The following is a 25,575-nucleotide window of genomic DNA, read 5'->3' as shown; positions in this document are numbered from 1 at the left end:
TCCCAGTCCTAATATGTACTGTACTTCATATTTTATCCAGTGGTTTGAGACCGCCTGAGGTAGCTGATACTGCACTGATAAAAATTTAGTATTACCCATAAATAAAGTATCTTTCAGGATTATAGACTAGGTCACAGCGTAGATTAAATCATTCCCCTTGGGTCTAGGTTGATGTTCTAAACTTCTGTCATTATAATATGACAATCCCAGTTTAAGCCATGTCTCTAGGGCCCTCACGGGAATGGGTGTTGGAACACTTTAAAGTAAAATGCATGGTAGGGATTTTTTCCCCCCTAGATCTAAATAAGGTCAAGTCATCTTGCTCAGATAAAGGGTTTCCAAGCTCTCTTTCACCTCAGCAACCTGAATTCAGGAGAAGCCTTTATATGGATGTAATATTTCCAGCCTCTGTTACATCTTAAGTGCCTTGAAAATGTCATTACTGTCGTACACCTCAGATATTCATTAACTCCTTACCCGTACCCTTCTAAAAGTCTTCTTAGAGCTTGCCATATATTTTCTATTCGAAGGCATTTAAATCTTTATGTACTTACCAAATAGGCAAAAGCTGCTTTGTGGAAATTTTAACCATTCACAGTGCATGGGTTTTGGAACTAGGTAGAGACCATTTTCTATGTGGGAGCATGCCGGGCCACAGGCTGGGGGTCTCTGTGTCCCGCCCCCCACGCCTTATAGCAGCAGTTCTCAACCTGTGGGTTGCGACCCCATTGGCGGTCGAACGACCCTTTCACAGGGGTCGCCTAAGACCATCCTGCATATCAGATATTTACATGATGATTCATAACAGTAGCAACATTACAGTGATGAAGTAACAACGAAAATAATTTTATGGTTGGGTCACAACATGAGGAACTGTATTTAAAGGGCCAGAAGGTTGAGAACCACTGCCTTATAGAGAAGGAACAGCGGCCTATGCCCATGAAGAGAGCACTTCTTATAAGAAAGTGGACGTTGACGCCTGGACGCCCGGCCAAAGGGCTTGCTGGCTGCTTTCCAGCCACATGACTTTGGACAAAGTACTTTCCTCCCTGCTCTTCAGGTTCCTCATCAGTCAGATGGGGACACAGATACGGTAGTAACACCTACCCCACAGGCTCCTTAGGGACAACAAGCTCCATCTCGTGGAAAGCTCTCAGAACCATGCCCGGCACCCAGTACAAAATCAGCCATTGGTACTTTTCAAAATAAACAATTTATCTAATTATGCTCAATCTCATTATGTGAATCAAATGCTATGAGTTACTTGAGTTATTTTTTCCTCTGCTTATGTTAAAACCCGTGATATGAGTTAAATACTTCAGTATGACTCATGCACTCATTAACTTTTCCTTCCTGGTTATGAAGAATCAATGAAACATAGATTTTTTTCACAAGCATGTTTGAAACTTGGCTAAACCCAGCTCTCTGTGTGCGTTGCTGCAGGAGGGGGCCGTGGAGATGCAAGGAGACACTTAGCACTTACAGCAGAAAACAGCCCTGGTGACCTGAACGCCCGTTTCCCAGTTGCACACCAACCTAATTTATGTTTTTATTCTGTAAATATAGATAATGATCAGTCTTCAAAAAAACCAAGAACCACATATGTTTTCCAGGAAAAAATAGAAGTATATAATATGTAAATTAACTTTTCTGAAGACATGTTAGAATACATATATTCATTATAAATATAATGATTATGGAGGAGGGCATGCTCCTAAGGGCAATATACAAAACTATGGAAAGACGTGACATATATATGTATTTTTTGTAACTTCACATTATGCAATAAAGGGGTGGGCGGGAGTTGCTTTTACCCTGACTCTATCGCTACATCTTGAAACAAGAACCACCCAAACAGAACCACCCAAACCTGGTAGGACCAGGGCTGCCATGATTTGGCAACTCCTCCAGGTGGAGTTTACCTGGCTCCAAACCCAGGTGTGCATGAGAGTCCTGCAGCTCGGGGGGGACTCCTCCCAGGTAGACGGCGGAATTCACCGCCAGCGGCTGGGCTCTGGGCTGTGACACGCGCTCCATCAGTTCATTCAGGCTGGCAGACACCAGGGCACCTTCCTTTCGAACCGTCACCTTATTCCACGTCCCATCACAGTAGGACAGCCCCAGCCACAGGTCCACTCGGGTGAAGGTAAGACTGGTGTTTAACCGGAGGCTCAGTATTCCACTCTTCAGCTCCACCTGCATTCATAGTAAAGAACCAAACAAGTATGAAAAGACTAGCTCTCAGAGGAAGGCAGGGGAGGAAGGGTGGGTGGGTGGGAAGAGATCAACCACAGACCTTGTATGCATAACCCATGGACACAGACAATAGGGTGGTGAGGGACTGTGGGGGATGGGGATGGACTAGAAGTGTTCAATGAGGGGACATATGTAATACTTTCAGCAAAAAAGATTTTTTAAAAATAGACTAAAAATGACACTTTGGGAGAGAGGAGAAGTTCATTTTCTTAAAGAAAAGCAAGGAATGTACCTGAGCCCCACCAGCGTGGCTCAGTGGTTGAGCATTGACCTAGGAACCAGGAGATCACAGTTCAATTCCCGGTCAGGGCACATGCCCAGGTTGTGGGATTGATCCTCAGTGTGGGGTGTGCAAGAGACAGCCGATCAATGATTCTCTCTCATCATTGATGTTTCCATCTCTTCCTCCCTCTTGCTTCCTCTCTGAAATCAATAAAAAAAAAAATACTTTTTTTTTTAAAAAAAAGAAAGGAATGTCTCTGAAAGCGCTCTATAAAAAGAGTCTACTTTGTTTTAAGCCAAACTGGAGTAGCATACAATGAAGTACTTTGCAAGCTTATAATTGACATGAAGAATACTGTAGTGAGTCAAAGGAAGTCATAGGCAGCAATGATTATATGACATGACACAACATGAGGCAGGCAGATACTTTTTGGGGATGCAACGAGGTAAAGATTTTACACAAGCATAGGTGACTGAAGAGGACAGAATAGTTTGAACTATGGTTCTGTTTTTGAGTTTTTAGAAAATGAGAAAAGACTACTTTGTATATCAATTTAATTTTTTTGGGGAAATATGACAATAAGAAAATGAAATGTCAAGCTTGATTAAGTTTATTTTAACTGGTTAGTGAACTCAATTTCAAAGTTGTAAGACATATTTTGATGTACTATTTCAGTTTTATTAGTTTAAATCTCTAACTCACATAATTGCTTCTTTCAGATTAAGGTGCCATTTTCTAATACGAACATAGTTTGCCCAATTTTTCATGAAACAGGAAATGCCTCCACTAAGTTTTCCTTCAGAATGGTACATGATGGCTATTTTCCCTGCTGGGTTGTTGTTTTGTTAGAAGTCAAACCGGCAACCACAGGATACTTAAAAACTTGAGCTCCATCGTGTCTAATGAAACAAATAAGTAAAGCCAGATAAAAATTACTGCTTTTGCTATGTGTAAGCAGCATCTTTGTGAAGTACATCAGGTAAGCAGCTCTTCATTTAACTATTCATTCGTGCAATAAACATGGAACCCGCTGCTATGTTCCATGGACCTGCTGCTCTGAGATAAACACTGTCTAACAGCAGAGAGAGTATGTGAAGTAACACTGTAGCCAAGATGGAAACGGGGTTGATGAGAGAGATTCTGGGAATCGGGAATGGCCTCCAAGAATGGAAAGTGACGTGGCTTGGGAGAATAAAATAAAAACAAAAGTGAATCTGGAAAGAAACCCCCAATTTAGTATAATGTAAGCCCATGGTTTGTTTATTTTACAATGGAATCTGACATTTTAAAATATGTGTAATTAAAAGAACGTACGGCAAGAAAATCAGGTCCGTCTTTGTTGTAAATGAAAAGGAGCAACCCATTCAATTGGTCTGTTCTGAACTGGAAGGAAATCTCAAAGTCCAGGCCGCCATGAAATGTGCCCGGATCAAGTTCCAGGAACCCTTCAAAGAAAAGAATATGCACATATCAGCACGTGGAATGAAAACTGCCAGCACTGTATGTCCTAAGATACCCTGAGGATACACACTGTGGCTGGGTAAATCTCTCACAAAAGAAGATGCCAATCAATGTTAAGAAATCTCCCTGTAGCCCAGCTGGGGTGGCTCAATGGCTGAGCATCAACCCATGAAACAGGAGGTCCAGGTTCAATTCCCAGTCAGGGCACATGCCCGGGTTGCAAGCTGGATCTCCAGTAGGGGGCGTGGAGGAGGCAGCTGACCAATAATTATGTCCCTTCACTGATGTTTCTATCCCTCTCCCTTCCCCTTCCTCTCTGAAATCAATAAAAACCAACACACACACACGTAACAGAAATCCTGTAACTTTACAGAAGTGGCAGAAGGAACGTGACACACCTTTTAAGAGGAAATACTTCGTTCTTTAAATCAAGGCTACAACTAAGACTGTTACTGTTTCATACAACCATTAACAATAAGCACTTGCACTGACTTCATAGAAACTCTGAATAATGACAGTGACGAGAAAGAGCAATGGAAGTGTACGCATGTGGCTTTCTATTCTGAAAGTAATTTAAGCAACATAGTAACTGGCCAACCTCATTCTAAAGGCAGGAGGCAAAGGTGGGCTTTCATTTGAAGAAGAAGCCATGTCCCCCAAGCGGCCATGCTCCCCTCCACCCCTCACCCTGGGGGGCTTCCAGGCAGAGACAGTAGCTGGGGACACGCCAGGGACACTGCACCTCCCCCTTGCTGCAGCCTTGGGACAAATGGCAGGGACAATGGATATATTCTCCAGCTCTCCCTTCAGGACCTACTTACCTCCTTACAATGCTGAACTTTTACTCTGAGAAATACTGGCCCTCTACATGATAAACAGATATCTGTGGGTTAATCTGGTAACTCCTTTAAAACATTTTTTTTTTAGAGGTAGAGGAAGGAAGCAGGATAGAGAGAGAGAGAGAAACATCATGGATCGGCTGCCTTCTGGACACCCCCCTACTGGGGATCAAACCCACAACCTCCCCTGACTGGGAATTGAACCAGTGACCTCTGGAATCCTGGGTCAGTGCTCCACTACTGAGCCACACTGGCTGGGCTGAAACATCTTTCTAAGTACATTTCATTCTAAGTAAAACAATGGACTGACAAATGGATACTCAGAGCTGCTTTGGGCCATCACAGAGCTTCCGCATGAAGAGATATTTACGATTCTTACCATTTATATTATGTATTTAAACTCTGGGCATCAGGCATAACTAGGTATTCACATGAGGTCTAAGTAATTGGGCAGGGGAGAGCCAAGTATGCCAAGGATGGAACATGGGTGCACAGCAATGACTGATGGCTACGTGAGAACCTACCTGCTCCGAGGAAATGGGCTCCCTCTTGCAATGAAGAGGGACATCCCTCCCAGATGTCATAGGAGTTGACTTGCTCTTCTGAATTCTGCCAAACCAGAGGCTCCCAAACAGCGGAGGGGTTGTAATTCTTCATAAAATGCACATCCCTGAGACAGCCCACAAAACCCTTTCGGACTATGCCTGCAGGAGTTGACAGACATCAAGAAATATGTCTTGTGAAAAATGCTTTGCTAGCAATTAATTTTATGTGCAATTAAAATAAAAGAATTGGGCACTCGCTCTCTACCTATTTATTGCAAACTTCTTAATGATTCATGTAAATGCCACACCACCACCTATGCTAAGTGGTTACAGAATATTTAGCCCTGGTTCAGACCCATCCTATATGCAGAAAGAGATGCTAAAGCAAAAACCCTTAGTTTTATAGTATTAGCAAGAATATTGACTTTTGAACAAACAAGGAGATTTCATCAGCCACGGTCTTAAAAATGAAAGAGTGGTCACATTTTAAAAGTATTTGAAGAAAGTGTTTCTGTTAAATGTATGGTTTACAGTTTAGTTCCATCATCATAATAAACTAGCCTGTTATACAACTCAGTCAGTAAGTTGACCTCATTTCTAGGAAGGGTGATTTTGTTTCCTTAGATTAATTTCATTCATGTTAGTTTTATTAATTTCACTTTAGAGTCATGTTTTGTTCTATGTCCTCAAATATAGGAATTAATTTGTGCCCCAATTCCAGCACTTAGGGCACGTGGGTGGGATTGTCTGTTGGCATATCTGCTCTCTCCATCGTGGCAAAGGCCTCATGTTAGTCCTTGACGGATATCCAGGGCCTGAGTAGTGCCTTGCCCACCGTCCGGTCAGTTCTTTGCCCCATTCACTTAAACTGAAAATCAAGCCACTGCCACTTCTGTTTTCAGTGTGGTTTTGTGTTCAATTTAAAAATCTCAAAAAAACTGACACATAATGCTCAAATAAAACATTATAACTTTGACTGAAATTAGTATAATTCATTTAAGTCCAAGTTTAATGAACTCTGATACATCAAAGACTAATCACTAAGATTTTCAATGCAAGTAACACGTGGTTCCTTTGGGGGGGAGGGGGAAAGAGACCTAGTAGAACTTTGTGGCATATTGATACAGGAAACCAACATGACACATAAAAGAATACATTACTCATATTTTTCAGCAATGCCATTTGATACTATTCTAAATACTGGCAACAACATATCAATCCCGTGCCTCCCCACACTCACCGGCGTCCTTCCTCAGGACAGCGTAGCCCCGCGGCAGGCCTCCCACAAACACGCCCGTGTTCTCTCCGATGACAGTGCTGCCGTTCAGGAGCCCCGAGGAACCTGGGAGAAGAGAGAGCCCCAACCTCAGCAGGAGGGTCTTTTTCTTTTTTTAAAATATCTTTTTTATTGATTTCAGAGAGGAAGGGAGAGGGAGAGAGAGATAGAAACATCAATGATGAGAGACAATCATTGATGGGTTGCCTCTTGCACGCCCCCTACTGGGGACTGAGCCTGCAACCCGGGCATGTGCTCCCTTAACTGGAATTGAACCTGGGATCTTTCAGTCCACAGGCCAACGCTCTCTCTATCCACTGAGCCACACCAGTTAGGGCTGCAGGAGGATCTTTTTCTACTAATTTAACAAACAATTAACCCCTTCACTGGGCTTTGGGGAGTTCGCTCTTTCTTGGTCCTCCTCTTACCTTAGTCCCCATCCTGGTTAATTTTCTTCACATGTTCCTCTTCATCACCCCAAATGTCTGGATGTTGAATGACCCAGACCTCTTCCCCTCTCTGATCTCTTTCTCCACTTACAATGATGCCTCCGGAGGAGGAATAGACAGGGGGCTGGGCTCCTGTGCGAACTACCAGGGCCAAAGACCAGAGGGGCCTGGGGCCCTGATTCTATTGTTTGGGAGCACCTCTGCCGACAAACTCCCACGTGTCTCTCTAGCCTGCAAATCTCCCTGAACTGAGTCTTGTATGTCCAGCAACTCGCCTGGTATCTCCACTTGGATCCAGCCTCATAGAGATACAAGACTTAACACTGAACGCTGAACATCTCATTCTTCCAACCTGCTTTTCCTGATTTCTGGTCCATCTTAGTTATGGCGGCTACATTCTTCCAGGGGCCCCGGCCCCAAACCTAGCAGTCAAGAGCAGCACCCTTTCTGCCAAGGGCCAGATAACATATATTGTAGGCCTTGCAGACCGTACAGCCCCACGCAGCCACAGACAATACGTAACACATGGATAGTCACATTTCAATAAAACTTTATAAAAACAGACATGAGCTTACAGTGGCCCAAAGGTGGTAGTATGCCTGTTCAAATCCTTTTAATGTAACATCTACAATCTCTCCAGATTCCTCATTATATCCAGATATATATCCAATACATCTCATTGCTTCCCTGGTTCAAAAAAACGAACTTTTTTTTTTTGCCTGAATTATTTTATTATAGCAGAAGCCTACTCACAGGTCTCCATTGCTTCTACTCTTGTTCCCATAGAATGTATTCTCCCAAGAGCAGCCAGAGTGTTTCCTTTAAAGAAAGAAGTCACTCCACGTGGCTCCTCTCTCAGAGTTCCCTAGCAGCTTTCTTCTTTCCAAGTAAAAGTCCTCCAAGCCTCACTTCATACAGTCCTCATGGTCTCTCAGACCTCACAGCCTGCGCCAGCCCTCCGCCCCTTTTACATCATATGCTGGCCTCTTGCTGGTTTGTAGACATGCCACATATGACATCTCCCACCTCAGGTCCCTGGACCTACTGTTTCCTTGGCTGGAAACAGCCTTCTGCTGAATACTTTCCTGACTGTCCCCTTTACCCCTTTAGATCTCTACTCAAGTGTCAGCTTAGCAGACAGGCCATTTCTAACAGCCTTTAATAAAATCAGAACATCCCCTCCCAACACACACACACCCACCTTTCCCTCCTGTCCTGCTTTATTATTCTCAGCATGTTTCTCACACTTGTTCAATATATATGTATTCTGTACCCTGTCCCTCTCCCACCTAAAGTGTAAATTTTGCTCTTTGTGTCCAGAATTCCTAGAGCAGTGGGTGGCACATAGTAAATGCTATACTATATATCCTGAATGAATTAATAAAAGCCTGCAACATCATACAGGTACTGTGACTGTCCTATAGTTGCAGGATGATGACAGACAGGGTAAGATGGAAAGACACTCTACTTAGAATTGCAAAGAAAGGCTATGTAACCTCAACAACAAAACCCACCAACCATATAAACTGGGAGAAATTATGTACCTTTTCTGAGGCTTGGTTTCCTTATCACTAAAATGCATATAATAACTGCTTTATTTTATTTGTCTTAAGTCAAAAGTAACATGAAGTTCAGAACGTAAGTACAAGCCCTGGCAGATTGCAAGGAACTGTACAAGATACGAAATTGCCACTGATGACTTTGTCTTCTTTTTCCTTTACTGAAACCCTACACAGATAAGAATATGGTTGCCAGACTTCTCTTCAGAGGCACCCAAAGGCCAACTCAAATGCAATTTAGATGAAATTGTGTGGAGGAAAAGGTGAAAGGAGAGATATAAAAATAAGTATGGCAACATCAGCATATAAACAGCCACTTATATACATCAACTTCTTACCTGTGTACTGCCCGTCCAGCGTGATCCAGCCAAAAGCCTGATGCCTCACAGCAACTATGTCATGCCATTTGCCATCACTGTATTGTTTATCATCATCATTAGTGGTGGTCACTTCCACTGAAGACGCCTGAAGGGAATGAAAGAGTGAGTGAATGAATGAACGAATGAACACATGTTCAGACAAAAATACATATACAGAGTGGGGAAAATTAGGTTTACCGTTGTGAGTATACAAAACACAATTTATTCTTGTATTATCATTTATTAATGACTATATTATCTCCCATCTGAACAACTGTAAACCTGCCCTGAAGAGAACTTCTCTTTGGAATAAGAATTTCTTACCAGTACATTTACATTTTGATGAACTATATTCATCAGAAAGGTAATGAATTTTCTATTTTAAACTTTTGTATTTTAATTTTTGTCAGAAATATTTAAAAAGATAAGAAGTTGAAACTAATAAAACACTATTCAATTGATATTGTTTTAATGACAGGGAAAGGTCTGGCAAGTTAGTTTTTCTTATGTACGTTACACTACTAATAAGGGATGCGGTCACATTAAAATCAGCCAGCTACTAAAAAAAAATTGACCATATGTGTTGTGCTTAAACATAGTACGCAATGCTTGTACTCTAAAATCTAGCATTCATACTTATGCCTCAGGTAATAGCATCACAGTTCAAATGAGTTTCTAAGTGGGTACTAAGTAATGACAGAGATCAAGAATTGAGATTTGCAAAAAGGATGTGGGGGTAAGAAAAGAGAAGGAAAAAGAACCTTCTGTCTCAGCACTTTACAGCCAAGTGAACACCTTTTCAGTACATCACGACTGACACAATGGTACTCCTTTAGAGTGTATGGGCAAGTAAGACTAAATAAAAGATATCTGAACTTTGTCACCATCATCATTTAATACTACTAATAAGAAAAAGCAATCAGAAAATTATTCTAAACCTTCTAAATAAATAAATAAATAAATAAATATTTCTTTCTTAATGAAGTTTATTTCCTTAGCAACACTTAACTTCAATCCAATAACAATACTTAAAAACCAAAATTAAGATTGGGTAAAATATTACAAAATATTCTATTACTTGCAATGTTTCACAAAACTACTTATTTTGGTGTTGTGTTTTTCAAAGAGAGAAAACTGATCATTATCTGCTGTAATATGGCTGAAGATTTATATCACAAAAAGTGCAATGTTAACCATACTATTTAAAACATTTATGTTTAAATTTCCCTAAAATAGCTTCAGCAATATAACATGTCCATTCTACACATTTAATTGGCTCCTGTCAGGCCTCATACAGAGCATGACAACACGTATGACATACAGAATTTCATCTTACAAAAAAAAAAAGCAGCGTTTAATTTCCCAGGAGTATAAATGGCTTGCTTCTCTCATGGACAATATCCCAACCTCTATAGACAACTCGATTGGCAAGGAAAACGACCACTTGGTAAGTCCATTTTCTAGCCCTTGGATTTTCATAGGCTGATTTTTCTTATATCTCTTTCCTCTGCATGCTTTTTTTTTATTTCCTTCAATCCTATTTCAACATTTTAATATTTTACAAACACACATTTCATTATCATAGTTTAATAATTAAAACCAGAACTGGTGTCGTGCCCAATTAATGTGCCCTGGTACTATGCCCATTAGTTTTTCCATTAGTGAATTCAACAATACTAATGGGATTACTAGCATGGGATGCTAATTGGGCGTGACATAAGAAACTGGCTTACTTCTTAGCATACCCTTGCTAATGATGAAATTAATGAGCATTTTATTAAATGCTGTCTCATCAAAGTGTACTTAGTTAGCGTTAAAATTGTTACAAACGATGCTGCATTCTAAAAGATCAGGTGCCCAAGTTAGTGCTTCTTCATATTATGTTTGGCAACTATCTGAAGTATGAATAGGTCTCTACATTTGAAATCGCATTTATTGGAGATAACGTCAAGGCAAGAACATACAGACTCGGTATGTCAAATGTGCTTTCTACTTAGCATATTATTCTTTGATCATCATTTTAAAGATGATCTCCCCCAATCAACGCTAAGAGAATAATGCTGTGATCAATTCTGGTATCATGTCATACAGTTTGTTCTTCCCATTTGGAAGATATCAGACATGTTAAATAGAAGCTATTCAGAATGCTGGAAACCTTTCACTGTCATAGCTTTCTAGTAAATGAAATCAGAATGCTTTGTGGATTTCCTGTTAATGTCACTGAACATAAAATATTTAAATGATAATCACTAGTCAAGTCATTGTTGGTCAATAAAATATCATCTGATCAAGTAAATTCAAACTGAAACCAATCCAGTAAAGAATGGAAAGATTATAGCTAATTGTTAGAGACTTTAAAAAAATACTATTAAAAATTGGAGTCATTTGTCTCTGCCATGACTCTTAACAACGGATCCAAGAGTTCAGTCCAGAATATGATAGCACATATGTAATTTTAAATATTATGAAGAATCTTTCTCCCTTCCCCTAAATATTTATCCATAGAATGCATTGGATAGCTAGAAGGGAAACCAAATAAATTTTTACACCTGTAGCCTCCATGTAGGATTACATTGTATGTTATGCATTCCATTCATTACTTATGTTCACTAAGAGATTTTTATAAGAACAAAGTACACAATAACTTTGAGTTATTTTGAAACTATATGCCAGACAGTAACTTTAAATTCCTAAAAATGCTCTTTTTACAACTCAAAATTTAATGATTTTGAATAGATTCAGGAACTATAATTTAAAAATAACCATTAATAAAAGTCAAAGTATCTAACTGATAAAATAATTAAATTGTTACACAATCTTTAAAGAGCTAGAAATCTTATTCTAGAAAATGGGTAGCAGTTTACTAATGATTTTCAAGTCATTAAATTAGCCAATCTGTCAACAGACATTTCTTTATTGAGAATGTACTATGCTTCAAGGGTTGTGTGAAGCCTCGAGAATATATTTGAGGACAAAATAGACTTTGCCCTCAGTGGATTCTGCAGTCTGGTAAGAAAGACACATTAAGGAAATAACTACTTATCTGATGACTACAATAGGATGTTCATTAGATAAACTCATCTCAGGTAAAATAAAAGTAAATAAAAGAGAAATAGCTTGGATGTCAATGGGAGGCATATCAAACAAACATAAGCTTCTTTAAACCCGGGGGAGCTCCCACTCTGTGCAAGGCGCTGTGCTGCTAGCCCTCCCCAAAGAAGAACAAGCAATGGAAGAATATTCCCCGAATTTATTTAAAAGTTCTCATCTTCATTATATAAGGAACATATGGTCATTAACTGCGTTGAGTACAACTATGTGTTCTGAAAGTTCGCTCTGCCATTTTAGCTTTGGGCAAGTTACATCACTTGTGTAAGTTTCTTTCTCTTCATTGCTAAAGTGGGGGTAATAATGGTACTTACCTCTGTGTTTCTGGTGAGGATTTGATGTGAAAACATGAGCACTTACCTTAGTACCTGGCACCTAAGAAACTCAAATATCTTAACTCTTGCCCAGCCGATGAGGCTCAGTGGTTGAACACTGATCTATGAACCAGGAAGTCACGGTTCGATTCCCGGGCAGGGCGCATTCCTGAGGCTAGATCCCCAGTAGGGAGCATGCAGGAGGCAGCCAATCAGTGATTCTCATCATTGATGTTTCTCTCTCCCCTCCACCTGAAATCAATAAAAATATATATTTAAAAACATCTCAACTCTCATGAGTAATCATTTACCTGAGGATCAAAGAGAAAATAAGGACGTCCGTGTTTCAACTGAAGCGCAAAGTACTCCTCCTGGTTGCCCGGGGACGCGGCAAAGACGAGCAAACCTTCAGGCTCCCTTGTTCGGAAGCTGGCCTTAATGCCTGTGGGACAAGGGCAGTCCGCAAGTCAGTGCCAGGTTTGTTGATTCTCCCTGATAAATGTACATTTGCTTTCATTATTATTTATGATGCAGTGAGTACAGTCAAGCAATTATACTCGTACAACCGGACGTACGAGGAGGAGCCCAGCTGCTTGGTCTCAAACCTATCCCGTTATGAATGCCAACTTGGACTTGGAAGCCCAAGCCTGCACTCCCAGGAATCCATATATAACGAAGGTTAAATTTATGCAAAACTCATCAACGGAACACATATGGTGTCGACCCAAAATAGGATACTCAGAAATATCCATTTGACAGTGTTACCAGAGTCCTAAAAGTCAATGGGTTTTGGACAAGGGCTCTCATTTAATATACTTGCGTTCAAAGAACCGGTCCAGTAACAAGCTAAGAGTTGGGAAGACCTGCTGCAAAGTGGTCCGCAGAGTAGAGCTGATGTTCTGAAACACCATTCTGTAACCAGACGGTCTGCAGCCTTCCGAATTTTAGGGTCTCCCCTGGCCTTCACATCACCTACCAGCTTTACCTTAGACACATCGTGCTCCTGTCTCACAGCAACTTCTCCAGCTCAGGACGCAGGGCAGTTTTCAGTGGTCACATAGACACCTTCCCACTGTCACCACCTGGTCCCACCTCCATTCTACCTGGTATTCCACCTGCCATACTACAGAAGCTTCCCTTGTGAGGTATTTCACTTATTGCACTGAAATTAGCAAAGAAGTTCAAGAGGCACAATCTTGATTCTGAATGAGTTACCAGTTTAGTTGGAAAGATCAAATGCATACATATATATAGAGTTACTAGTGGGCCAGTGCACATATTCATGCACGGGTGGAGGTCCTTGGCCTGGCTGGTGATGGGGCCAATTGGGGCTGTCTCGCCTAGTCCCTATCAGGGCCGGCTGCGGGGAGGAACTGCAGGAGATTGGCTGGCCAGGGGAGGTTGGCTGTGGGAGTGCACTGACCACCAGGGGGCAGCTTCTGTGTTGAATTGCCCCCTGGTGATCAGTGCATCAACATAGCGACAGGTCGACTGGTTGTTTGGTTGACGGGAAGTAATGGTCACTTAGGCTTTTATAGATATACGTTATACGGTCAGAGTCAAGTAAAAGCTCAAGAACATACACGGGAATCATGTACCAACCAGCTCAACAGCACAGAACTGAATAACTCATGGATGCTGATTTGAGTAGTAACACCACCAACCAGAATTATGAAAGTCTGAAGGAGAGAGAGCTCCTTTCAGGCTGGGCTGGTAGGGAAGGGTTTCATTCTGAGTTCAGCAGACTGCAACCACCTCAACAACCACGCATGTCTAATCGATCTTTCCTCATGCTTCAGATCCTGCTAGGAAGATGAAATAAATAGGTATAGCTAAGATAAGAGTTACCTATCCTGATATAAACCACATTGTTTCACTCACACTTTATAGACAATTGGGACTCTCAATGTACAAGAAGTATCAGAGATAAAAGATGCTGTATTAGAGGAGTCTATCCAATTGGTCAAAGATGTATCAAGAACTGCTGAAAAACAACATGAATTAAATATGCTAATGCGATAGTCAAGGTATATTTGGTCACGAAATTAACTGTGGTATGGAGAATGGCGTCTCAATGCATAAGCTCCCAAAATTAAAATAACACTCTGCACATAAAAACAATGGATTCTATTACACAGATATTTCTTTGCTCTCATAAAGAAAGCAAATCCTCTTGGTTTCATTATCAAATATCCTTTCTGCTCCATTCCCACCCAAACCAATTGCTTGGAGATGGAATTCTAGAGGTCTGAATGGAGCATTAAGGAATGTGAAAGGATACATATAGAAGCAACTCTGGCTATATGCTTATTTGAATTATGCAAATAAGTGCAAAGTTAGAAAAGCCATTTCTTTGTACTTGCTGGCCATTAGCAGTGCTAAAAATGTCTCTATTCATAAACTAGGCTAACCAACCTATAAATACATGAGTAACAAAATCTTTATTGCCTATACTTGACAAAATAATATTGAAAATAATCTGAAAAGATTATAAATGGCCTGGAATTAATCCCCAAATGGCTCTTTATTATTACAATACCAATGTTTTGTTCTTATCCCTTTCAACATATATTGTTTCTTAAATTTTTTTTCAAAATTAAATTGTTTTTTAGCTGTTTATCACTAAAGAATTTGGGAAACAGTAGATCAACATTCTAAAAATTTCACTGGAAGTACAAATTGGGATAAAAAGTAAGAATGCGCCCTAGTCAGTTTGGCTCAGAGCGTCGGCCTGCGGACTGAAGGGACCCAGGTTTGATTACTGTCAGGGGCACATGACCAGGTTGTGGGCTCGATCCCCAGTCGGGGGCATGCAGAAGGCAGCCGATTAATGATTCTCTCTCATCATTGATGCTTCTATCTCTCTCCCTCTCCATTTCTCTCTGAAATCATTAAAATATATATATATATATGTAAGAAATGCTGGAGGAAAAAAACAAGAATAAAGAGTTTTACTACATGAAAGTTTTGGGGAAACTGACATTAGTTATAATCTTTATAAAACAAAAATACTCTCTTAGACCTTTTGAAGTAATTCTCCATTTCCTCCTGTAACACTCAAACACAGTGGCTGAGTATCACTGTTATGAGGACTATGATGCATCTTGAAACTGTAGCTGGAAAGAGGGAGAAAGAGCCCTCAGAAAATGTTTTCCACAAGAAGAAACATTTCAGGTGAGTTGTAACCATAGAGAAATGGAATTCCCTGGGAGGGACCACCCATGCGGATTCTCCACTATCAAAAGCAACCAAGTCCAATGTTACAAAATGCAGCCCATGCCACCAAAGTAAAGCTCAGATGGTCCCTTCTGAACAGCTTTGACCTTAAAAGCCAATAGAAAACTACAGGCTGAAATTACACGAAATATTAGGTTAAAATACATCTATTGACATAGATCTGTCAATATCTGTGTCTATCCATATTTACCAGTCCATCCTTTGATTTCTAGATTATACCCCAAAATGCTGATATAACCGCTAATACAAAATCAGAATTTCACATGAAAGACTGCTATGTTATGAGAACGATACTATTTTTAATATAAATGCTTCCACCAACATCTGAGTCGTAAGTTGTCATCATTCCTTTTTATGTATATGTTATTGACTGTATTATATATATTCAATTTCAATCCCCTTAACAGCTAGAATATTTCACCTAGGACATAAATACATTCCACTTCGGGCTCATTTTAGAAAACTGTTGTGAGTTGGAATTAAGTCAGGATAGTTCTAAAATATGAACTGAATGCCAGTTAATGGCGACTGAACTGCAATCTATACATAATAGTTCATTGTTTTGTAGAGCAAAAGATAGAAAATTCAGTGTGTATTTTGGTCTCCTAAAATAATGTTTTATCTTGATATCTTGTAAAATGGTTAGTATTTTAACAAGTGCTTCTAGCAAATAAAGTTTACGCTTAGGTTTAAAAAAATTTTATAAAGTGAATTTGTATCATGTTTACTTTTTGTTTCTATAAAATTGAAAAAATTAACTTTTGAATATATATGTATTAATCGTATCACTTCTATATCATGTTTTATATCTAGGTGCATGAATGTTCATGTATTTATACATATTATTCATATACACACTTGCCCATTTACATGTGTACACATATGCATACACATTTCATAGAATTAAATTTATATTGATTCAAACTGAATAAAAGGGAATTTCAAAACTTTAAATATACTAAGTGCACTAAAATATGTTGTTTCATTTTGCAAAACAAGTATTTTAAAAATCAATCAAGTTTCACTCACTGTAGCATTAGCACAATTGCTGAGTGACTTTGACCTTGGAATGATTTCCTTGTCTTTTATGTCAAGTCTAATGGTTGGAAGTGTTCAGTGACCTCAAGCAGCATTAAAGACATCTGCTTTGGGGTTTCTACACCAAAGCCTCCCCAGTAACAATCTCAGTGGGTGAAAAGCAATCAGTCGAATATGAACATATATTTCAGACTCCTTTGGAGCAAACTAGGGTCCTGGAAATGGAGTAAAATAAAAAACAATTTTCCTTGTGGCACTTTCAGATAAAATATCGTGAGCTCAAAATAAACTCAAAAGGTCTTATTTCCCATTCTGAAGTAGAAGATAATGTTGAAGACAATGCTATAAGCACTTTATGGTTCTTAAGTGGAAGAATCCTCACTGCAAGAGGGAATCTGAGACAAAGGAGCAGGCTAGGCTTCCAATTTTGTGACGAGTGAACAAATACAAAACAGAACAACATCCGGGCCTTCTGGCTTCCTGGAGATCGACACTTAATCACATGTCTAATTTTGAGTGTGCTGAACTAAACACATAACACCGCCCTCGTATAAGCAGAGAACAGAAGGAATGAGGATGAGAGAAGGAAGGTCCATGGCAGCTAGGTCATCCTCACCGTGACACCAGGGTCAGTCAGCCCGTCCCTCCACTACCCACTGTATCTTCTTGTCACAAGAAAGGCGAGGGGAAGTCAGTCGGCTGCCTAGAATCACATGTCGTTGCTGGTCTTCTATAGTTAGAGCAACCTCAGTTTGCTAAAGATCAAGTGGTTTTACTATGATGGCATTTTGTGGGACTCTTCAGAGAATAAGAGTATTTTAAAAAAAGGGCCCCATCTTCTCCTTCCACACCAAGGAATGGCTAAACTCTAAATGTGATCAGACTGCAATATTTATTATCTCCAAAAGTTACTTTTTGGGAAATACTAAGATACCAATAAATGCATGTTGAATGAGTAAAAGAGTACAACCCTATAATCCCTTTAATAGCCTAGGTCAGTGGTCGGCAAACTGCGGCTCGCGAGCCACATGCAGCTCTTTGGCCCCTTCAGTGTGGCTCTTCCACAAAATACCGGCTCTTTCACAAAATACCGACTTCTGCACACAGGCCACGAAGTTTCAATCACACTGTACGTGCACGCCTGCATGTGTTATTTTGTGGAAGAGCCACAGTCAAGGGGCCAAAGAGCCGCATGTGACTCGCGAGCTGCGGTTTGCTGACCATGGGCTAGGTCACAGTATAATCACTCTTACTGCTACAAAGGGACTTCTTATATGTAACTAGTCCATTCTAACATCAACTTAATTCCTATTTATTTTGTTCATTCTATTAAGGGAATTGAGAGTAATAATTTGCAGGGTAATAATGCATGTATTTGAATTTGGTTATTAATTCATTCCTGATACTTTATCAACATGACACTAAAATTCCAGGTCAATTCAATTCAGTAAAAATAAGTCAAACTTGTTTTACAAAACCAATCAGAGGAAGGTTTCCCTGTGTGCAGACAAATCTATTCATGAGCGAAGTTTTTACTTTAATTTTATTTTTTTAAATATATTTTATTGATTTTTTACAGAGAGGAAGGGAGAGGGATAGAGAGTTAGAAACATCGATGAGAGAGAAATATCGATCACCTGCCTCCTACACACCCCTTATTGGGGATGTGCCCAAAACCAAGGTACATGCCCTTGACCAGAATCGAACCTGGGACCCTTCAGTCCGTAGGCTGACGCTCTATCCACTGAGCCAAACCGGTTAGGGCCGAACAAAGTTTTTAATCAGTTCATATAGCTGCATCTCCTCTAAACTGCTCTAAATCTACTGGCCATGTTTGGACATAATATCAAGAATGGAAAAGGTCAGATTCTAAAATGAAACTGACAGCATCTACTATGGACTTGAGAGAGAGCCTGGGATAGGACGCATCTCTCCATCTTATGGGGAGGCAGGTGCCTGGCCCTCACCTTGATCTCCAACGTCAAGCACTGAGAGAGTTAAAACAATCTTTAATTTTATTTCTTCCAAAGTTCTTATATTTTGTAAAGACATTTCTTTGGTGTACCTCCAAAGAAGAAGGAAGTTGGTGTTTGGCTCAATGATTAAAAAAAAAAAAAAATGCTAGAGCCAAATGGCCCAGTTTCAAGTACCAGCTCTAAAACTTACGTGTGACCTTGGGCAAATTATTTCATCTTTTTGTACCTATTTCCTCATGGATAAGTGGGGATAATGACAGTTTCTTCTTTCACAAGGATCCTGGGAGAATGAAAACGAATTAATGTGTACAAAGTACAGTGCTTAGAACCATTCGCCCCTACATAGGTATTAGCTACTATTCTTATGAAAGTTCATTGATTTCACTTGCTTCTGGAGGCCCTTGATTTTGCGTTAAGAACAGAGGGCTATGTTATAGCTTTATTTTGCACATTATGAAACACAAAGCTTGTAACTAGCTACTCCCTGAATGTCTGCACAACTCCAAGAAGTGGGGCAGTCTGCAACTTGAGTGATGCCAGGGTTTCTGTGACATCAAAAGCCTCAATGTCCTCACCCACACAACCTTCCCACAGTCCAGCTTCTCTCAAGCACATGGCGTTTTATTATACAGAACTAGAGTTCTGGGTAAAATGCAGTGACTTCTTATTCAATTTAAGAAGCATTTGGAGCATCTCCTATAGACAGTGCATATCACTGGGGATATGAACATGAAAAAGATGTTGACAACGGACCCCTCAGTATAATTCAAAGAATTTTTATTGTAAGATAAAATAATATCTTAATAATATTGGTTCATCCCCAGCTGGTATGGCTCGATGACTGAGCATCGACCTAGGAACCAGGAGGTCATGGTTCGAATCCCGGTTTGGGAACATGCCTGGGTTGCAGGCCCCATCCCCATTATGGGGCATACAGGAAGCAGCCAATCAATGATTCTCTTGAGCTCATCATTGATGTTCCTATCTCTCTCCCTCTCCCTTCCTCTCTAAAATCAATAAAAATGTACATTTAAATAATAATAATATTGGTTCATAATATTGTATTATATATAATAAATATAGGATTATGTTAATAGTATTATTGATATCATGTTGAAGTTGCTGAAAGATTTGGTTAAAATAAAAGGATGAATAAACTTACCTAGTAATGATAAATTTATAAATAAGTGAATAAACAAAAAAGCAGAGAATATATTTTATGCCCTAAATTTCCGAGCTAAGTGAAAAAAGGAAAGCAACCTAATTTTTTCTGGTTGTTTCTCCTCCCTATTTTATGGCCACTAAGTTGATACCAGTTTTTATTTTACTTTATTTTTCTGCCACCCTATTATGCTCACCACTGGTAAAACAAACAGGACATTTTAGCTTTAATCTCCTTACTACATAACCCAAATAACTTCAGTCATGTTTGCATTAATGCTGCATTAATCATGTTGTTGCGTATTAATGAGTTTTCAGGCTATGCTAATTACTGTCATAGATTCTGCAGCAGCCCATTAAATATACAAATTACAGAATTAAAGAGCCAGAGCTCTTCATGATTAATCTCTAAATGGAGAAAAACTAATGATGTCTGTACAAAGTTTCTCTCTACTTTTGGCTGAGTGAGCCCAATGAACAATCAATTAGACTATTTGAGGAATAAGGGCCTCACGTATCACATGACTTTATGTAGGGGCTTTATGGCAACAGTGGACACTGCTTTATAGTTCATAAATATGCCACAATCTTTACCTGTCTCCTGCCCTAAATACTGGTTATGATGTTGTCCAAGACTGAAAGTAATTTGGAATAAGGTAAGTTCATGCTGGATTCATTCCAGTGAGGATCTAAAGTGCCAAAAGGGCCACTTGAAAATCATATTCATCTAAAGGAGTTATCACAGGTAGGGCCGCAAACACAAAAATCATCAAGAAAATGCATAATTTTCACCAAAGCAAAATCATAGTGTCTTTTTATCCTACATGAATTCTATGTGGTATCACAGAGTAGAACTGTCCAGCACAGCAGATCAGATCTGGAATGAAAGGTGGAACTCGATGTTGACACGGGCGGGTAGATGGTGTATCAATATCAAGCTGTAGGCTCAGGAAGAAAGGGTGGTTCCTCGTTTCATGGGCAGAGCATAGCAAGTATGCTGAGGCCAGGGAAACAACAGAGGGTCACAGGCTAAAGAATGCGGGGGAAAGCTAGTGTTAGAAGAAAGCGATTTAGACAGAGACAAGCACAACCATGTCCATGTATGAAACAGTGAAACTTGGACATCCATCGGCTAGCACAATTGTGTGTGGAGTAGGAATCTGGAGTCCAAAGAACAGTGGAAATGCAGTATTTAGTCACGGAGGGCAGCCTGGTGAGAGCCAGACAGCAGTGCAGGTTCTAGGCTCCTGGGCAGGTTTCCAAGAACATCCAGGGAGCTGAGTACCAGCACCAGGAAAGTGATGGACGTGGGGCTTAGGGAGGTGCTCAGAGGCCCTTTGTCAAAGTGTGTACAAAGTCAAGGCCCGATTCTTCAGCAGGACTGACTTCCTGAGAGGCTTGAATCATGAGTCTGAATCATCTAGCACTGGCCCAGGGAACAGGGTTGGATGAGCCCAAAGGTCAAGGTTAAGAAGCTAGTACCTTGGCAAGAGGAGGCCTACAGTATTTGCCAGACTATTGTTACACAAGAACCTATGGAAATCGCTTTCTCTCAAGGTCAAATGCTAATGCCGTACTGTCATACTAATCTTGGATGGGAATGAGGGCAGACATTGAGCTTTGTTTGATAGAGGCAATGATGGTTACTGACAGAGGGAAAGCAAAAGGGAAATGACTTCCACTCACAGGGTTCTCCCTTGTGACACACACTGAGCTGAGTAATCATATTTTATTTGTTCCTCACAGTTCATTTGTCCCCGTTACACAGATGAGAGAATGGAGGCCCAGAGAAATTACCCAGCACTAGAGAAGGCGCACTAACCAAAAAGGAAGTGCCATTAATTTTGTTTTCTTCTTCTTGATAAACAGCTTAGTTTTGTTGAACACAGGGACTCAACAACTGTTTGTTAAGAGAAGGAAATAGAATAAAAAAATAGAATAGGTATGAAGTCCCATAAAGCAGAGCTAAGCAAGTGAGGAGAAAGTGCATTTACTAACTAGTCAACTGATAAACTTGACCTCTGACATATGTTCTCATAAACCTACATGCCTCTGTCTTCTAAGCTTTTCTGAGAGCTGTTGCAATTGTTATGTCTGTGGGAGGCAACAACTTAAACCCTATAAATGGCCAGCCATGGATCTATTGAGATCTCTCCTTGCTCCTATTTGCAAAGATGCATTTCTCCGATGCTTTTTCTTTTTTCCCCAATAAGGGAAGTCTTTGAAAAGTGCATTGAGTTACCACATTTCCCAAGCCATTTGTTATTAGATCAGCTGCCATTTGGCTGTGCACACAATGGAAATTCAATCCATGTGGCTGGCTTACAAACCCAAATGCAAACTGACTAGAGAAAGACCTAGATTCAAATCCAGAAACTTATATATCGCATATACACACACACGGAACGACAGAAGCTACAGCTTGGTGGTCAAACTAAATAGAAGTTAAAGACGTAAGAGAGATGTGTATTTCCCTGCTGTGAGGCCGTGACATGTACAGGATAGAAACTGGTCATAGATTCTTTTCTCACTGGGAAGTAGAACAGTGACTGCACAGGCCTACCCTCATCTCCTACACTCATGACCCCACAGCTCTCACCAGGGTTGACTGAGTTCTTTGTGGAAGACCCCCCTCAATAGTCCAGATTTCCTTCCTGACACAAAGGTGAGACACCCATTAGAGGTGTTCTGAGCATCTTTCAGACTGAATGGATGTACTGAGTGGTAATTTAAGTAGGAACCTTTGTCGCTTTAGCAGCAATTGTATGAACACAATGTGGCCCAAGCAGAAAGTAATTAAATTGATGTAGGAAAGGAACGCGACTTGAAGTGGATAAAATACAAATACATCAAAATTAAAGTCAGTGTAATGTGCTGAAACACTGCAAATTCAGACAACAGCGCATCAGCCAAAGCACAGACACCCCTTGCAGGTGGCATCAAAGCCGGCAGGAAACACCGCGACTTGGACATCCCACAGGAAGGAAGCAGGCGTATTGATTGGGTGCTGCATGCACTGAACAGGAGACTGACTAAGTGGAGAAAAAGCTATAGGCGGGCCAAACAAATACAATGGGCCAAACTAGGAATATAGCAAGAGAGGGGGAAAAAGTGGGTGTGGGAAGAACATTTCCAGAATCTGCAGATAGAAATATAAGTAAAAGCAAAAGCTTAGGGGGAAAAAAGCAATTCAAGTCAGAAACTCAGCAAGAAACCCAAGTCATGACAGAAGTAGAGGCTCAAGATAAGACCACATTCAACTTAACACTAAGTTTTAAATCAGAACAACCAACTCCGCAACCAATAGGCCTCAAACATTAATGAGTCAAACAGAGAGACAATCACTGAATGCAGGAAATATGCCACATCTCACCCGGTAATGGCCGCGATGCCATTTCCCCTCATTATTGTCGACATGGTGACCGTCTGCTGAAGGGACACACCAAAACCCACCCTGTAATTAAGGATTGCCAGCAGAGGAGGGGTGTCTTATCTCTGCAGAGTCTATGGAGAGGAATAGCTCATATATCTGGCACCATCTGCTCACAAGGCGTTCTGCATACCAGTTTCCAGTCAGCAGGAGTTCATTCTTTTTTTTGTTTGTTTTAATGTTTTTATTGATTTTTAGAGAGAAAGGAAGGGAGTGGGAGAGAGGTAGAACATCAGAGATGAGAGAGATCATTGATCGGCTTCCTCCTGCACGCCCCCTATTGGGGATCCAGCCCACAGCATGGGCCTGGGCCCTCCCTGACAGGGGATGGAACTGTTACCTTATACCAAAGTAATGACTGAGTGGGGCTGAAAGGAGGAAAAAAGCCTTCTACGGTTGAGCTCTTTATTAATGGCAATAGGATTAAAACTCTCCAGTCCTAACGTTGGCCAAACTCTTTTCTCAGGTATTTACTGGATGCCTGAGATGCACGGAACAGTGCCAAGGAAGGGAGAAGGATGAGAAGTGGCCTCGGGACCCCGAGGGAAACTATTTCCTGTGAGTGAGTCAGAAAGGACGGGTCAGACAACACTGAATCATCTCCACGCATCCATGGAGATGCCCGTTATTGGACCCACGTCCTCTGCTGAGGCCAGCCTTGGCAACGCTTTCTCTTCATCTGATTTGTTTCAGGAGAAAGCGCTCAGGACAATGTTACAACCTCTGCTGCTGGCATCTAGACAGAGCCCTTCTAACACCCATCTGTGCTGCACACCGCGGACCCAATAATAAAGGTAATTCTGGAAAATTACCCAGATGATAGATGGTCTCACACTCTCAAATGACGAGAGAGAATTCAGACCAAGAGTCCTAAACCTGAAGGACTGAAGAGGACCAAAGAAGTCAAAGGAAATGCTGCTGTAGGGAAGCTGTCAATTCCCCTGCAGCCTTTCAATCAATGTGCCTTTTATTTGTAGGAGGGTTTCTGTTCCTCTCCTTGGAGTCGCTCTAGCACGGCAGGAGAATGATGGGAAAAGAACTGCCCACCAGATCGGCTCTCTCTGGTCAAAGGAGAAGATGCTGATGCAGAAGTCAGTGTATTTTTAAACTTCCTGCAGTTGTCAATGCAGACGATGCAACTCGGGGTGAAAAACCTCAGGGACTCTGGAAACTTCTGAGAAACTTAGACATGAGATGGGATGTTTCCTGTGGATCCCCTGGGGGCCAAGAATTTGAAGAGTCCGATGAGAAGAACATAAATGGATTTTATTAGGATGGAGACAGGCACCTTGCAGTTCAAAGGTTTCCCCCCTCCCCCAATGTTATTCTTCGCTTGTTTTGATGAAATAATATATTATAGTTACACACTGACTGAATATCTATTGATGCCCAGCATTACATTTGGTCCTTTTTCATCTGTTTTACTTAATCCTAAAAATAAGCATGCGATTGAGATGTTGCTTTCCCTACTTTAAAGATTTAGACACTGTGGCATGGTGGGTTTAGTTCTAAAGGAATGAAGGAAAGATTGAAAAGCACGTCCTCTGACTCAAGCCCAGGTTCCTTTGTGTGTTTACTGAAAGACATCTGGCTATTTAAAAAGTGAATACGGGGGACTATTATGGGGTTACATTTCCCAAATTACAATGCCTTTCATAACACTCCCCCAAACAAACACTGATTAGGTAGGTCTCATTTAAAACCAACTTAGATGGAAACTACTCTTTCTATCCTCCCAAAACTGTACCTTTCCAAACTATACCTTTCCCAGAATCAGCTCCTACTATGCCCCCACCAAAAAAGTTAAAACAACCAATAAAAAACTAGTGCTTTATCTAAACCAGACTGTCTGCTATTTACACACTTGCCCTTTAATTTCTCATCTTGATGCCTTTATCATGATCATCCTTCTCCTTGGATAGAATACCAAGCTGACCCCATGTGTATCTTTCAAAAGTTGCCTGTTCTTCACAGATTATCTCAGTGCTGCCTTCTTTCTGAAGCCCCTCCTGGTAATTCTAATTGGATACAAGTTATTATTCATGATAATAAACACTGCTATTTGCTATCACATGTCAGGTACTCGGAGAGTTGCTTTGCACGTTGATGTCTTTATTGGCCACAATACCTCTAGCAGATATGCCCCGCCGACAACCACCCTCACTGCCACTTGACACACCGTGGGACTGAAACTGGAGAGGTCACGGAGCTACGAGAGGTCTCAGACCAAGAAGGCAGTAGAGATAGACATGATTGCAGCCCAGGGCATTCAAGCCAGGAATGTGGATGAGGCTCTCTGGAATCCAGGTGTGTAAGCATGCTACATGCTACCTCCCATTCCCGT

General features: G+C 40.7%; 1 protein-coding gene across 1 annotated transcript in view; it reads right to left on the bottom strand.

Moving 5' to 3' along the window:
- USH2A (usherin) overlaps positions 1–25,575 on the bottom strand; it is a gene marked incomplete at both ends in the record, with an annotated part of 391,806 nt that overhangs the window by 235,274 nt on the left and 130,957 nt on the right. Inside the window, 6 exons of the mRNA XM_081114388.1 lie at positions 1,923–2,196; positions 3,794–3,924; positions 5,304–5,483; positions 6,565–6,666; positions 8,947–9,073; positions 12,701–12,831. Of these exons, the coding sequence (XP_080970514.1) occupies positions 1,923–2,196; positions 3,794–3,924; positions 5,304–5,483; positions 6,565–6,666; positions 8,947–9,073; positions 12,701–12,831 (945 nt within the window). The remainder of the gene's footprint in view (positions 1–1,922; positions 2,197–3,793; positions 3,925–5,303; positions 5,484–6,564; positions 6,667–8,946; positions 9,074–12,700; positions 12,832–25,575) is intronic.

This window comes from Myotis nattereri (genome assembly GCF_964212035.1).
Source record: "Myotis nattereri genome assembly, chromosome: 20".
Classification (NCBI taxonomy): domain Eukaryota; kingdom Metazoa; phylum Chordata; class Mammalia; order Chiroptera; family Vespertilionidae; genus Myotis; species Myotis nattereri.
The sequence above is the reverse complement of the archived record's forward strand: the minus strand, read 5'-3'. Positions and strand labels throughout refer to the sequence as shown.